The following is a 17,090-nucleotide window of genomic DNA, read 5'->3' on the forward strand; positions in this document are numbered from 1 at the left end:
AAACTTCAGTCTTTAGATCTCAGTGATAAACCGTGTTACTCACATTACAGACACTGTTACTCACGCTACATGTTACTCAGGTTACAGAATTTAATACCGTTCCACTCAGAGCTTATGAGGGGTCTTCCTCATTTTGTTTCATAAATGTAACTAGTGGAGGTAGAAGAGATGAATACAGGAATCTGACAGTCCTATCTAACAGCAGTGTGAAACGAGGGAAAAGTTCATCATTTTTTGTTACTCACGTTATGGAAAGAGACTGCACCGTTTCTGTCATCCAGCCCAAGGAAAATCATACTTACTTCCGAAATTTAGATGATGCTCCTAACACTCTGGCATCCATACAATCAAACAAGAACAATAAATGCTGTGGTAAGCTAGAGGCTAGAGTGAGGGTGTAAGGAAGAAAAGAGGTGGTTTTGGGTTGAAAAATGCTATTTTTCAGTGGCTGAAATTGGATGTGTAGTACAAATCCTAAGTTCAGTCAAGCTGCTTGAAATCCTTATTTTCCTTACAGTTAGGTAGCCAAAGTACATGGCCAAATAGTATTTGAAGTGATATTTCTAGTTTGAAATTTCAGTTGCCATGAGGCTGTTTTGCTGGAATTGCCCTACTGATTGTACCTGGGCTGGGGTGTCGTCCCAGGGGAACAGGGGCGGTTGGTAGCCGAGTATGCACAGAAAAGGTGTTAGCTATGTTGCAGAATGTTTCAGGGAGTTTTGTGCATACTTGGCCCAGGGGAGGAACTGCGCCCAGTCCCCCTGGTTATGTATACAGAAGATTCTCAGGAAGCAGCCTACTTCCTGATTGGCTCTTTCAATTTGACCATTAGACTGCGGGTGATAACCGGATGTGAGGCTGACTGATACGCCCAGGTGTTCCATGAAGCACGACCAGAAGCGTGATATAAACTGGGGACCCTGGTCACTGACGATGTCTTCTGGGATGCTAAAGTACCTGAAGATATGGTGAAACATGAGCTCTGCCGTTTGAGATGCTGTGGGGAGGCCCGGTAGAGGAATAAGCTTAAGTGACTTGGAGAACTTGTCGATGATTACCAGGATGGTGGTGTTACCTTGAGATGGTGGAAAATCTGTGATGAAGTCCACAGCAAGGTACAACCAGGGTCGTTGTGGCATGGGAAGAGGGCACAGCTTTCCTGCTGGCAGTGTCCTGGGAACCTTGGCCTGTGCACACTCCGAGCATGACATGATGAACTGAGTGATTTCCGTCAGTATGTTCTCCCACCAGTACTTGTAAATCTCTATCTGTCACTTGTGAGGAAATCGATGAATTGTTTTGATAAATTTGGGGATGTTTTGTTTGTGAATGTGTCGATATAATAAAAAGAAAATCACACGTTGGCTTGAAGATATTACGTTTATCTTCTCGTGTTGAAAAACTCGCAATTTTTCAGACGAAATACATCACAGATCTGAGTGACATATTTAAATAATATTGTCTGGCTTTTTTTCGTGGTCTATCAGATATATTCCATTCAGTGAGCATGATACTGAACGAGTCGAAGACGAGTAGCTGAATGAAATATATCTGATAGACCACGAAAAAACCCAGCCAATATTATTATTATTATTATTATTATTATTATTATCCATACACATTCCTTTCGGGTGTTCGACGCGTCTTTCTCTTTCAAAATTCTCTCAAAATCTTCTGTATTTAATGAAGCAAACCTGGCGGCCATGTTTGTTTACAAATTGTCACAGTCACTCGCTAGCGCGGAAGATTTACATCTCCGATGTGTGACGTCTTGTTGTCTTGACAACCATGCAATATCGTAAACCATATTCAACGCTCATTCTCCATTGGGTAGAGTGACGTAATACACGTAGGATAAGTGATATGCTAACAATATTGCATGCTATCAAACCAAATGAATGAAACCCGCTAGAAGGGAATAGAACACGTTTTTATTCCATCAAAAAAGTGTCAAATTCGATAAATAAAAAATTTATACAAAATATCTGAAAAAATAATTTCCGCTTAGAATGTAAACAAACTGGCGAAATGACAGGAGCAATTTGTGAAAAATGCGATAATTCTTGAAAAATAAAAAGGTACGTTCTTACCATCAAATACTTTCATTCCGTATTTTGTTGCCTTTATTTTGGGGGGGGGGGGGGGTATTGTCTAGTAGAGTTTTTATTTCGTCCTCGGTTGGTTCCGCAACACGCTCCGCCATTTTGTTTTTCTCTACTCACGTTATATGAGCTGATATCCTAGTAGTAGAGTAGCCAATCGGAGCGTGCAATTGCTCATATCCAGTGAACGTGGACAGAATATATATATTACCTACACGCCTGAATCCAGAGGTATCACGACAGAGCTGCTGGATTTGATGTGTGATTTCTTGGATCAGTTGTCACTTACTGTTCGGCACAGTTCTTGAAGAAGAGCTCGGCACCAAAACCCTGCTGCTCTTGGGGAAGCGCTGGACCAACCCCATGGGTTTGACCTGCAAAATGTTTAACATCGTTTAGACCACTGACCATTATGAGGATGTTCTCACATAATGGCACTGAGTCTTTGTTATTTTTGGTTATTTATTGGCAAAAATATATACATTTTCTATTCAACATGTCATAAATCTCACTCTATTTTCTGCTTAACTAATCTTCACTTCCCCTAACTTATGACCTGATTAATTAAGAGGGAAAAATGCTCATTACTACCATATCTAGATCATCATATACGTTTCTGTAAAGCTGAATTGTTTTCAAGCTCCGCTGTGAACAACTTCTCCACCACTCGTTCTGTCACTTCCCACAGAACTACATGTAAATTACTGTACGTGCTAGCAGTTGAAAAAAAATTGTATAATGTGAAAGCACCCTGAAATTTTGTGGACACACACACACAACCTTCTGTAGCTGGTTCCTTCTCTTCTGCAACAGCCTCCTCAATCTCCTGCTCCTTGGCTTTCTGCTTCTCTTGCCACTCAAAGGGCGTGATCTTCCAGAGGAAATCCTGGCACTTTTGATCGTGTTTCAGCATTTCCTCGTACATGACGATATCCCTGGTCAGAGACAGATTGCACCATGCAGTTAAAAAGGTGCAGGGTTTGGGTTTTTTTTATTTTGTTTTTTTTGAGTTGTATATGTAAAAATGTTGGGGTTTTTTTCAGTGAATATCTTCAATTTCAAAACAAACTGGAATAATAGATTTTTCCCCTCATGGTTAAGTCATTAGGAAATGAATGCTTTTGGGAATTTGTTAGAGAAGCCAAAAATTATTTCATGCCTGTTTTCTCTTAGCAGAGAGCAAAACCAAACCTGACAGCATCTGTATGCTGATGCTCGAGCTGTTGGTTTGACACGTGTCATGTTTCTATTCTGTAAACAGCTTACTTTTTAACTTTCACAATTTCCGCATTTGTCCTCCGGATCAGTTCCTTTGTCTCCAGTAAGGCCTTGGTTTCTTTTTCAGCTCTGCACCATGAAAGAAATAAATGTTCGCGGGTTAAAAACAATTGTAAACATTTATTCATGCTCTTCACAGAGCCTTTAACAAGCAGCTGAACCATAATACACCGTTACGACCATATGACCTTCGCTTATCACATCATTACAGAATTTCAGTAGAAATAGAGCTCAAACATAACATAACATAACATATAACATAACATAACATAACATAACATAACATAACATAACATAACATACATCCTTAAAGCCAGCAACATCTTCTTCTCCTCCTCCTCGACATACTTCACAAAGGCCTCTTCAGTAAAGCAATCGTCTTCCTTTGCCGTCTCTTCTTTGTTCAAGCGTATCTGCTCTTTCAGTCTCTGAAGCCTCTCTTGCCCTGCTGCAATAGACTCCTGAAGAGAGACAGAGAGCAGACCTGTTGCAACAAGGTAAGCAGACTTGGCAATTGCCTAGGGCCCCAGCCCTCGAAGGGCCCCCGCTGCCGAACGACTGGTTATGTATTCAATAGCAATGACAACCTTTTGAGCATGGCAGCGCAGCGCCTAATGACACTTGTTGAAGTACCCTAGTTCCAAGGAGGGCCCCCTAATGCACAACAGCGCCTCCCTACATGCTTTGGCCGAAAAGTGCAATGACAGTCTGTTGTCAACCCCTCAATGCCCATCTCCGTCCAGTCAAGTGGTTGCAGAGCTCCGCGGCAAAAAAAACCCAAAATCAAATATGAAGCGAAATTACCCCTCAGGGAGCCAGAAGAGAAAGAAGAAAAGGGAAGAGGAAGACAGAAAAAAACAAGACACTGGTAAGTGAGAATGTACACACTCATTAATACCGAGCGGGTCAACAAGCAAATTTGGTAGCTAGCTTACGTTAATGGTAGTTATCTTGTAGACAGTGTTTATAACAGTGATGTAAACATTGTCGTGCACAACAGGCTTACAAACTTGCAAGGACTGGCTAAAAATTCTAATATGTGCCACACAAATAGGCGAAAGACTGTCAACTTCTCCCAGATTAACTTATTGTGTTTATCAAAATGTCATAGTCAGAGTTAGTTTCAGCGAGCTGCATGGCTTTCATCAGAAGTAGCTAGTGTGTCGTGAGCATGAATGGAGTAGGACAGGGGATGGCTCACAAGAAAGCTCTTTTTTACATAAATAGGCTATTTATGTAAAAAAGTGGCACTGATGTCAATTGAATGTGATGTCCGCAGGTCTTTGGACATGGAGGGTATTGTGGCTGCCTTTACTGAAGCCAAAGCCCGCAAGCAGCAGTTTTAGACATTTTGCCCATGATTCTAGTTGTGTATTCTTACATTTTTATGTGTTTTTCTATACCTTTTGCACTTTTCTGTGTGTGCTGGTTCTTATTAAGATTCTTATTCATGTTTGTAATCATTTAATCACCATTTGAAGTTATTTCTACTTGTGTATATACTGTAAATATTCAGTGTTGTGTTATTTGCACATTTTATATTACTTTGTCTTATTTTCATATTTGATTTATATATACGGTGTATATGTGTGTGTGTGTGTGTGTATTTTGTCTATTCTTGTGTTTAATCGGGTTTGATAATTATTTATAATAATGTAAAGAGTTCATTTATTAAGTAAAAATCGTAAGAATGATTACAATATGTGTGATGTTTATTTATTAAGTCTTCAGTGGGTAGGCGGCCATAAGGCCTTTCGTCGAGGGGGGGATAATTATGGGCCCCAGATCCCCCTTTGCCTAGGGCCCCCAAATAGTTTGAAATGGGCCTGAGAGAGAGAGAGAGAGAGAGAGAGATAGAGAGAACAAATGTCAAGGACATAGTCGCTCATCTGGCCTGCCATCAAAACAACATGACTGGTGGCTGGGGATGGGAGAACATTGCACCGAACTCTTATTTTTTTGTTTTTTCCCCTTTTCTGTTTTGTCCGTTAATGTCTTAGTAGAGGGGTTTATCTTTGTATACATACAACCAATCAAGTCCATCATATATTACTATACCTTTAAATGTATGCCTTCTATAACAGAATATGGTTAGGCCACACCTGAACGTGGTTGTCAGGTCACTTTTGTGAGTTGGAATGTTAAATCCTTAAACCATCCAGTGAAGCATAAAAAAGTATTTTCACATTTAAATCAACTTAATGTAGGGACTGCGTTCCTCCAAGAGACCCACCTTCACACCTTTGATCATTCTAGACTAAGAGCAGGATGGGTGGGTCAATCTTATCATTCTGATTTCCACTCAAAATCTAGGGGAGCTGCAATTCTTAATCATAAAAATATTCCATTCATCATGTCAGGGTTGAGGCAGATCCCGCTGGTCGCTACATAATAGTTGTGGGTAGATTAAATAACACCCCTGTCATCCTGGCAAATGAGTATGCACCAAATTGGGACAACAGTACATTTTTTTACTAGGTTTTCCTCATGTCTACCCAATATGGACACACGTCACCTCGTACGAGTGTCTTTGCGCCTGCAGCGGTGCTTTGCCTGTGCTGTGGCCGAAAATAGTTCCATATATAAATTGGTCTAGTAAATCCCTTCGTGTTAATTTGCATTGATATGTGTACTCGATGTGAATGTACAGGTCATGAGAAATAATTATAAAAAATCTTGAGTTATTTGATTCACTTCTGCAACGACAATGCTATCTGAACATGCCGGATTACAGCGACTACGCTAAGCTAAAGCTAACTGGGACGTTTCCAGATCAGGACAATGGCTGGGTCGGCTACAAAACGCTTTTGCTCACTCATCCAACTCTAGGGACTGCAGGGACTGACTCAATTTCACTTGGGGGTGGTGTACTCCTTTAAGGAATAAAACCCAACTGGCAAATAGAAAGACGTTTGGGTTCATTGTGTTTGCCTGGCTTCTAAAGTGCAAGGTTATGAACTGAACGGAGAACGACTGCAGGGGCTTCACTGCTCTAAACTAACAACAGAGAACTGGGTACAAACTAATCATGGCAGAACTGAGAGCTACAGAACTGAACCGATGAGCTTTGTCTTACAGGGCAACTGTTTCACTTTGTGCTCGTCTGCACCACAGGCAACACAGCACTAGTAAAAAAAAATAGAACCTGTACACAAAACATGTATTAGTGTAGCTTGGTATGAGAAAACAAAATATTCAAAAGTATCGATGAATAAAGGTAAAATACTGTTGCTGTCTTCAAAAGGGATATAATATCAGTATAATTTTGCATGATTCAACAATACAATATATACAAACCTATACAATTTACCAATATATATGTATGCAAGATAAGAACTAGTCAGAGTCTTCGCTTTCTGAACCAGATCCCGTCTTCATTTTTGTCCCCCTCGCGGACGCGCGATCTGTCGCTGTTGTTGTTGGAGTCACGCTGGCTGCCGGTTTTGCCGAGATACGACAAAATCGTCCTTGTTTTCTTGGCATTTTTGTCGGACTCTTGCCCCGAAGAAACAATCCTCTTCTTGGGAGCCATGTTTGTTGTGCCGCATTGAATTCTGGGAGATGCATAGCGGAAACTGCCGAACACTGCCGAGGTAGTTGTCGGGTTCTCCAGGCGGGTATTAAAAGTGACAATCTTACATCGGAAAATGGCAACTGCCCTTATTTGGTTGTCGTCGCCTTTTGTCGGTATTACGTAAATATTGCTCAACTTTGACCTGGAAAACGCCGTCAGGTTCGTGCGGCGCAGGTTTCAGTTTATTTATAGCACCGCTAGTTTGCTAAATTGAGAACCATTGAATCCTGAGCCTGATTTTTTCATTCTGCAAAATTGCAGATTGTTTAATTTTTCTTCTGCAATCTTGAAAATCATTCTGCAAAATGCAGACTGCAGACGGGTATTTCGAACACTGTACAGTGGTGCTTGAAAGTTTGTGAACCCTTTAGAATTTTCTATATTTCTGCATAAATATGACCTAAAACATCATCAGATTTTCACACAAGTCCTAAAAGTAGATAAAGAACCCAGTTAAACAAATGAGGCAAAAATATTATACTTGGTCATTTATTTATTGAGGAAAATGATCCAATATTACATATCTGTGAGTGGCAAAAGTATGTGAACCTTTGCTTTCAGTATCTGGTGTGACCCCCTTGTGCAGCAATAACTGCAACTAAACATTTGCGGTAACTGTTGATCAGTCCTGCACACCGGCTTGGAGGAATTTTAGCTCGTTCCTCCGTACAGAACAGCTTCAACTCTGGGATGTTGGTGGGTTTCCTCACATGAACTGCTCACTTCAGGTCCTTCCACAACATTTCCATTGGATTAAGGTCAGGACTTTGACTTGGCCATTCCAAAACATTCACTTTATTCTTCTTTAACCATTCTTTGGTAGAACGACTTGTGTGCTTAGGGTCGTTGTCTTGCTGCATGACCCACCTTCTTGAGATTCAGTTCATGGACAGATGTCCTGACATTTTCCTTTAGAATTCGCTGGTATAATTCAGAATTCATTGTTCCATCAATGATGGCAAGCTGTCCTGGCCCAGATGCAGCAAAACAGGCCCAAACCATGATACTACCACCACCATGCTTCACAGATGGGATAAGGTTCTTATGCTGGAATGCAGTGTTTTCCTTTCTCCAAACATAACGCTTCTCATTTAAACCAAAAAGTTCAATTTTGGTCTCATCCATCCACAAAACTTTTTTCCAATAGCCTTCTGGCTTGTCCACGTGATCTTTAGCAAACTGCAGACGAGCAGCAATGTTCTTTGTGGAGAGCAGTGGCTTTTAGAGCCCTGCACTCCCGCAGGAGTCCCATGGGACTCGCGGGACCCGCCGCAAAGCAGTGTGGCGCGGGACAAATTTTGAAAGCTCATTGCAGGCGCAGGCGGGACTGGAAGTGCACATATGCGTGCGCGGGCGGGAGCGGGAGTGCACATATGCAGCACGGGCGGGAGCGGTGATAGAGCTGCAGTCCCGCTAACTAAAAACGTGTTTGAAATAAAATTTATAAATTATTAATTTATGTCTATCATATATAATTTGTGCTGGATATTTTATTTTTGGCATTAATAAAAACATTTTAAGATGCCTAAATTTGCAGAGGGAGTCAGATTGCCAGATTGAGTGAGGAATGGCATCTTAAATTTGCCATTGATCACCCTAACGGGAAATCCTTTGATCACTCTAATGACTCGCCGTTCACACCCAGCCTCCAGTGACCCACACTAACATGATGCCTCAATGACATCTTAGATGAGCTGGTCATCAGAATTCTGATTCTGATCCAGGAGAGGATAAATATCTCTCGTTCGTTTCTCGATTCTTTTCCTCTTCCATGTTTGAGATCTCCGATCATGGCAGAAGAGCAGAGCTCCTTTACTGAATCTCACAGTGCTTCAAAAGTAAGTGCTGGTTTAAAAAGAGGTACATTTACCGTTAAAAAGTCAAGAGTCCTGAAATCGGACATTTGGAAGTCGTTCTCACTCGTGTACGACGCGGATGGAAATCAGCTGCCCTTTGCTTGCTGTGATAAGTGCCAAAAGGTTCTGACATACAACGGCCATAAATCAGGTACATCAGGCCTGAATCGCCATGTATGTACTGTGTTAAAAGGACAACAATTGTTGGAGTTCAGAGGGAACAACGCAAAAGTGACAGATGCGTTGAAGGCAAAGACCGTGGAGAAATGTGTTGATTTTGTTGCTGCGGACCTCCGCCCGTATGACAGCATCGCTGGTCAGGGATTAGCTCAGTTTGCCCAACACTTAGTTGACACGGCAGCCACAATAGGCAAATTCGATGTGCGAGATCTTCTGCCCCATCCAACAACTGTGTCACGTCATGTAGATGATAGGGCACTCAAATTTAGAAGAGCTTTTGTTGATGACATAAACGAGACGATTGGGAAATACGGGTGTGCTGTGACAACGGATGTCATCTTTGTGATCCGTTCTTTGAAAAGAGCCGTTCAAAAGACTGGCTCATTTGGCTCTTTTTAAATATTTATTCAGTTTTAAGAAGACAACGTCTGTAAACTCAATGCTATCCCAGAAATCCTTCCTGTAATATGCAAATTTGGCCGCCTCTGATTGGACAGCGCGACGCATCAACAGGCAGAAAAAGTGTAAAAGTACGAAATGTGTTAAGTGAGATGAAACAGTAAAGATCAGATTCAATGCAATGTTTATCAACGAACAACTTAAAGTTAATATAATAGTGTACAACCCCAATTCCAAAAAAGTTGGGACAAAGTACAAATTGTAAATAAAAACGGAATGCAACGATGTGGAAGTTTCAAAATTCCATATTTTATTCAGAATAGAACATAGATGACATATCAAATGTTTAAACTGAGAAAATGTATCATTTAAAGAGAAAAATTAGGTGATTTTTAAATTTCATGACAACAACACATCTCAAAAAAGTTGGGACAAGGCCATGTTTCCCACTGTGAGACATCCCCTTTTCTCTTTACAACAGTCTGTAAACGTCTGGGGACTGAGGAGACAAGTTGCTCAAGTTTAGGGATAGGAATGTTAACCCATTCTTGTCTAATGTAGGATTCGAGTTGCTCAACTGTCTTAGGTCTTTTTTGTCGTATCTTCCGTTTTATGATGCGCCAAATGTTTTCTATGGGTGAAAGATCTGGACTGCAGGCTGGCCAGTTCAGTACCCGGACCCTTCTTCTACGCAGCCATGATGCTGTAATTGATGCAGTATGTGGTTTGGCATTGTCATGTTGGAAAATGCAAGGTCTTCCCTGAAAGAGACGTCGTCTGGATGGGAGCATGTGTTGCTCTAGAACCTGGATATACCTTTCAGCATTGATGGTGTCTTTCCAGATGTGTAAGCTGCCCATGCCACACACACTAATGCAACCCCATACCATCAGAGATGCAGGCTTCTGAACTGAGCGCCGATAACAACTCGGGTCGTCCTTCTCCTCTTTAGTCCGAATGACACGGCGTCCCTGATTTCCATAAAGAACTTCACATTTTGATTCGTCTGACCACAGAACAGTTTTCCACTTTGCCACAGTCCATTTTAAATGAGCCTTGGCCCAGAGAAGATGTCTGCGCTTCTGGATCATGTTTAGATACGGCTTCTTCTTTGAACTATAGAGTTTTAGCTGGCAACGGCGGATGGCACGGTGAATTGTGTTCACAGATAATGTTCTCTGGAAATATTCCTGAGCCCATTTTGTGATTTCCAATACAGAAACATGCCTGTATGTGATGCAGTGCCGTCTAAGGGCCCGAAGATCACGGGCACCCAGTATGGTTTTCCGGCCTTGACCCTTACGCACAGAGATTCTTCCAGAGTCTCTGAATCTTTTGATGATATTATGCACTGTAGATGATGATATCTTCAAACTCTTTGCAATTTTACACTGTCGAACTCCTTTCTGATATTGCTCCACTATTTGTCGGCGCAGAATTAGGGGGATCGGTGATCCTCTTCCCATCTTTACTTCTGAGAGCCGCTGCCACTCCAAGATGCTCTTTTTATACCCAGTCATGTTAATGACCTATTGCCAATTGACCTAATGAGTTGCAATTTGGTCCTCCAGCTGTTCCTTTTTTGTACCTTTAACTTTTCCAGCCTCTTATTGCCCCTGTCCCAACTTTTTTGAGATGTGTTGCTGTCATGAAATTTCAAATGAGCCAATATTTGGCATGAAATTTCAAAATGTCTCACTTTCGACATTTGATATGTTGTCTATGTTCTATTGTGAATACAATATCAGTTTTTGAGATTTGTAAATTATTGCATTCCGTTTTTATTTACAATTTGTACTTTGTCCCAACTTTTTTGGAATCGGGGTTGTACTTTATATTATAATCAAGCATGTCAAGCCTACCGTCCCTGTGTAAACTGTCTCTCTCTGATTAGAGCTGTAGACTAACTCAAGCAGTAAATCACTTCACTGAGTGAAGTGGAAGAAGAGTGAAGTTCACTCCTCTTGCTAGCTCTGCTTTGCAATAAAAAAAAAAACACCATTGGTACAAAGCAAGCCAATTCACTTTTTTATGCTGATCAGAGAATTACAATGGTTTCTCATGTCATAAAAATGTGCCATTCGCGATTAAATATTTTAATCGCTTGACAGCACTAATTATTATTATTATTAGAGACACTACATGCTGAATTCAGAAACAAGGTAAATAATAACAAACGTGAACGTGAGCTGTAGATATTTATGCTCAAATCCACTCAAAGTAGGGGGTGGGGCACCATCACGCTGTGTCAAGACAAGAACTTTCTTGAGAAATAACGTGAACGTCTGCATCATGTGGGATTTGCGGGCGGGAGCGGGACAAAATATGGCAGGCGCGGGCGGGAGCGGGACTGAAAATCATAATTTTTTTGTGGGCGCGGGCGGGAGCGGGACTGAAAATCATAATTCTTTGCGGGCACGGGCGGGAGCGTGACTGCACAATGCGGGCGCGGGCGGGAGCGGGACTGAAAAATCCGACCCGCGCAGACCTCTAGTGGCTTTCTCCTTGCAACCCTGCCATGCACACCATTGTTGTTCAGTGTTCTCCTGATGGTGGACTTATGAACATTAACATTAGCCAATGTGAGAGAGGCCTTCAGTTGCTTAGAAGTAACCCTGGGGTCCTTTGTGACCTCACTGACTATTACACGCCTTGCTCTTGGAGTGATCTTTGTTGGTCGACCACTCCTGGGGAGGGTAACAATGGTCTTGAATTTCCTCCATGTGTACACAATCTGTCTGACTGTGGATTGGTGGAGTCCAAACTCTTTAGAGATGGTTTTGTAATCTTTTCCAGCCTGATGAGCATCAACAACGCTTTTTCTGAGGTCCTCAGAAATCTCCTTTGTTCGTGCCATGATACACTTCCACAAACATGTGTTGTGCAGATCAGACTTTGATAGATCCCTGTTCTTTAAATAAAACAGGGTGCCCACTCACACCTGATTGTCATCCCATTGATTGAAAACACCTGACTCTAATTCCACCTTCAAATTAACTGCTAATCCTAGAGGTTCACATACTTTTGCCACTCACAGATATGTAATATTGGATCATTTTCCTCAATAAATAAATGACCAAGTATAATATTTTTGTCTCATTTGTTTAACTGGGTTCTCTTTATCTACTTTTAGGACTTGTGTGAAAATCTGATGATGTTTTAGGTCATATTTATGCAGAAATATCGAAAATTCTAAAGGGTTCACAAACTTTCAAGCACCACTGTAGCAGTAATAGAAGCCATGTACTAATGCCCAGCATTTCTCTGAGATTAAGCAGATGCCCTTCTTATATTATAATTGTCAATGTCTAATTGAATACCTGCCTAGATGTTTGTTTGCATGTCTGTTTGTTTGTTGTGTGATTGTTATTTTCATGAAAATTTAATAAAAATATAAATAATTTTTTTTTAATTAGCTTTTCAGGCAGATGTCACAGATCGATCACTTTATCCCATGGATTTAATTTACATGATAAAATAAATCCTACTCAGTCACTCACCTTCAGTCGACAAATCTCTTCCTGCATCTTGCTGAAGGCGCTGACAGTCTCCATGTTGTCTGGAAGAAAAACAAGACACACGAGACTGTCAGGAACATCTGATATCAGAAACAGACTCAGGGATCGTGTTAATGCAGAAATTGTGCATTTTTAATGCGCAAAAATGCAACAAAAAAAAAAGCATGTTCAGAATTTTAATGGAATTCTACTTGAAGAATTTTTCCTGATTGCCTTGGCAAATCTGTTTGTTATGTTAGATTATATTGCTTAACAAACAAAGCAAAAGTGAACAGAATGAAAAGGTCACAGCATCGTGGTCGCTTTTACGTGACATCATCGCAACTGTGGATCTGGATATGGCTTTGGATGCGATATATTTGATTAGACCGAATGCTTGGTGAGACTAGCAGCATATTTGTTATGTACTGATAATGTAGACGAGGCTAAACACCATAAAATATGCTAGATCTAGGCCCTGGCTTGTTTATTACTGTTAGAAGTCCATGTTTGAGCTTACCTTGGTCATAAGGTATGTTTCTTTATCGAGGATTTCCCATAGCATTCTGGCACAAACGAAATCTGCCTCGAAATAACGGTAGGCATCTGTACTTTTGTAAGCGTTTAGCATCTCCAGTGTATTTAGAACTCACAAATACTAAATAGTTCAGGATGTCGTAGTGTCCCAAATTATTAATTATTAATGGGTAAATTAATAATTTATTGATTGGGGCGGCGTAGTGGTGGTGTAGTGGTTAGCGCTGTCGCCTCACAGCAAGAAGGTCCGGGTTCGAGCCCCGTGGCCGGCGAGGGCCTTTCTGTGTGGAGTTTGCATGTTCTCCCCGTGTCCGCGTGGGTTTCCTCCGGGTGCTCCGGTTTCCCCCACAGTCCAAAGACATGCAGGTTAGGTTAACTGGTGACTCTAAATTGAGCGTAGGTGTGAATGTGAGTGTGAATGGTTGTCTGTGTCTATGTGTCAGCCCTGTGATGACCTGGCGACTTGTCCAGGGTGAACCCCGCCTTTCACCCGTAGTCAGCTGGGATAGACTCCAGCTCGCCTGCGACCCTGTAGAACAGGATAAAGCGGCTACAGACAATGAGATGAGATTTATTGATTGATTTTGTTTTTTATTTTTGTCACAAGTAAACTCAAGCACAGTGAAACTGTGCAGTGAACGAGAGAGAGAGAGAGAGAGAGAGAGAAAAAACTGTGCAGAATAAATAATAATAAATACATTTGTGGGTAAATTATATGGATCTGTGATGTCTGGTGTAAAATAAAATTTTAATCGTTTCAGGGAAATTGTACAATGTCTTGCAAAAATATTCCCCCCCCCAAGTCAATACATAGTTTTCACTGACGTCACGGCATTCCGGGGAACGCCCTCCAGCCACCATCTTGTGGGTCAAACAAAACGGACCATCGCCATTACCGGCTACGTTATCTCGGACGAATTTATGAAGTTATATAGTCAGTTTTCTAAAATAAAGATCAATGTCAGCAAAATCAAGCAAACAGAAGTATATAGATACATTAGACGACATCTCACGACAACGGTATGCAGCCAAACTGGCCTTGATTGGGGGAATTGACCCCTACGAAGTGGACAAAGATGCATTTTCAAGTGACTATGCAGGGCTGCCAAAGCCTGAAACTGCCAAAGCCTGAAACTGACTTCATCAAACTTTAAAGGCTGTCTGATATATACAACTTTATATATTCTAGCATTAAATAGACTGTTGAATGTTATACAACCGTAATAAGTTGATTAAACACAAATCAAATCATACAGAATAGACCTAAAATGTTTTTCAAAAATGACCCTTGCGTGAGCGAAGTGACAAGTGTCAAATAGAAACGTGACAAACGAGCGATATTAAGTGTACATTACAATGTAAACGTACACTCAGCGGTTCCAGTTAGGCATTCTCCAGAGATTGTTTACACGATGTTTTGGTTTCCAAAAACAAACTTAAACACAATTGATTGTTTATTTAAACAACTTACCACTTATAAAATGATCGGAGCAGACTTTGCTATGTTTGGAAGGCTGATAATCCTTGCGGTTGATTCTCGCAAGCCATAGATTTCTCCTTTGTATGCGGAGTTTCTTTGTTTGCTCGCCTTCGTGCTCCCGTACAGTGGGAATTCCATAAAAGCGCCGCTTGACGTCATCATCTGACCTATTACGACAGCCGTGAATACAACAGGTGTGCACCATTGCTAGCTTTAAATAGCCTGCTTGCGTTCTTTTGAAGACTTTGTACTCGCGCATTACAATGTGTGCTCAGTGACCCGTACGGTAAGCTTGACCCACAAGATGGCCGCCACTAGGGAATCCCTGACTCTGTGACGTCATGTGCAAACTATGTATACTTTGTAGAGCCACCTTTTGCTGCAATTACAGCTGCAAGTCTCTTGTAGTATGTCTCTATTAGCTTAGCACATCTAGCCACTGGGATTTTTGCCCATTCCTCAAGGCAAAACTGCTCCAACTCCTTCAAGTTAGTTGGGTTGCGTTGGTGTACAGCAATCTTCAAGTTATGCCACAGATTCTCAATTGGATTGAGGTCTGGGCTTTGACTCAGCCATTCCAAGACATTTAAATGTTTACCTTTAAACCACTCCAGTGTAGCTTTAGCAATATGTTTAGGGTCATTGTCCTGCTGGAACGTGAACCTTCGTCTCAAACCTCTGGCTGACTCAAACAGGTTTTCCTCCCGAATTGCCCTGTATTTAGTGTCATCCATCTTTCCTTCAGTCCTGACCAGCTTTCCTGTCCCTGCAGAAGAAAAACATCCCCACAGCATGATGCTGCCACCACCATGCTTCACTGTAGGAATGGTGTTCTCAGGGTGTTGGGTTTGCGCCACACATGGCGTTTCCCATGATGGCCAAAAAGATCAATTTTAGTCTCATTTGACCAGAGAATCTTCTTCCATGTGTTTGGGGAGTCTGCCACATGCTGTTGGGCAAACTCCAAACATAATTTCTTCAGCAATAGCTTTTTTCTGGCCACTCTTCCATAAAGCCCCACCCACTCTGTGGAGTGTACGGCTTAAAGTGGTCCTATGGACAGATACTCCCATCTCTGCTGTGGATCTTTGCAGCTCCTTCATTGTTCTCTTTGGTGTCTTTGTTGCATCTCTGATTAATGCCCTCCTTGCCCGGTCTGTGAGTTTTGGTGGGCGGGGCCTTCTCTGGTCAGGTTTGTAGTGGTGCCATATTCTTTCCATTTTGCTATAATGGATTTAATTGAGCTCCGTGGGATATTCAAAGTTTGGGATATTGTTTATAACCCAACCCTGATCTATACTTCTCCACAACTTTGTCTCTGACCTGTTTGGAGGCTCCTTGGTTTTCATGTTGCTTGCTTAGTCGTGTTGCAGAGTCAGGGTCCTTCCAGAACAGGTTGATTTATACAGACATCATGTGACAGATCATGTGACACTTTGATTGCACACAGGTGGATCTTAATCAACTAATTATGTGACTTATGAAGTGAATTGGTTGGACCAGCTCTTATTTAGGGGTTTCATATGAATGGGGGTAAATACTTATGCACACTCCAGATTTCTGTTTTTTCATCTCAATTATTGTTTGTGTCACAATAAAAAAACATTGAGCATCTTTAAAGTGGTCGGCATGTTGTGTAAATCAAATGGTGCTAACCCTCCAAAAATCCGTTTTAATTCCAGCTTGTAATGCGACAAAACAGGACAAACACCGGGGGGTGAATACTTCTGCAAGACACTGTATTGACTGCAGCCGTCTCGATTTTCATTATTAACTCTCACAACTGTTTCTTTGTTTACCCGGTAATATGGTGTCTGCTGCGTGATAAATAAAAACCTATGAAGTCAGTGAAAGCCCTCTATATTCTATTCCAGGTTAGTCAGTGAGAAAAATGGCAAGATCGTGGCTGCACACTGCGACTCTATTTATATTTAGGACCCACAAAAAATGCCAGGGACCCCAATATGGCCAGTCATGTGGGTCCTGGGACCCAGAACGAAAAATCCTCGCACCATCCCTGAGACTGACACTTTATCCGAGTCCTGAGTCTATTCTTTATTTTCCTATTTGACTGGTTTCATTGGTTTCATCCAAACCTCAGATTTCAGGAACTCAGGAACATGTCACCTAATAAACCTAAATTATGCGCCGAATGTGTTCTGCCAGGAATAGAAATCTCTATGGTTC

At 41.5% G+C, this 17,090-nt stretch overlaps 1 protein-coding gene across 1 annotated transcript in view; it reads right to left on the reverse strand.

Moving 5' to 3' along the window:
* LOC132895969 (cilia- and flagella-associated protein 100-like) overlaps nt 1-17,090 on the reverse strand; it is a 58,532-nt gene that overhangs the window by 21,654 nt on the left and 19,788 nt on the right. Inside the window, exons 4-8 of the mRNA XM_060936700.1 lie at nt 12,890-12,948; nt 3,684-3,841; nt 3,369-3,449; nt 2,883-3,037; nt 2,392-2,476 (exon numbers count right to left, since the gene is read on the reverse strand). Coding sequence (XP_060792683.1) covers nt 2,392-2,476; nt 2,883-3,037; nt 3,369-3,449; nt 3,684-3,841; nt 12,890-12,948 — 538 coding nt within the window. The remainder of the gene's footprint in view (nt 1-2,391; nt 2,477-2,882; nt 3,038-3,368; nt 3,450-3,683; nt 3,842-12,889; nt 12,949-17,090) is intronic.

Source organism: Neoarius graeffei, chromosome 13, assembly GCF_027579695.1.
Source record: "Neoarius graeffei isolate fNeoGra1 chromosome 13, fNeoGra1.pri, whole genome shotgun sequence".
Classification (NCBI taxonomy): domain Eukaryota; kingdom Metazoa; phylum Chordata; class Actinopteri; order Siluriformes; family Ariidae; genus Neoarius; species Neoarius graeffei.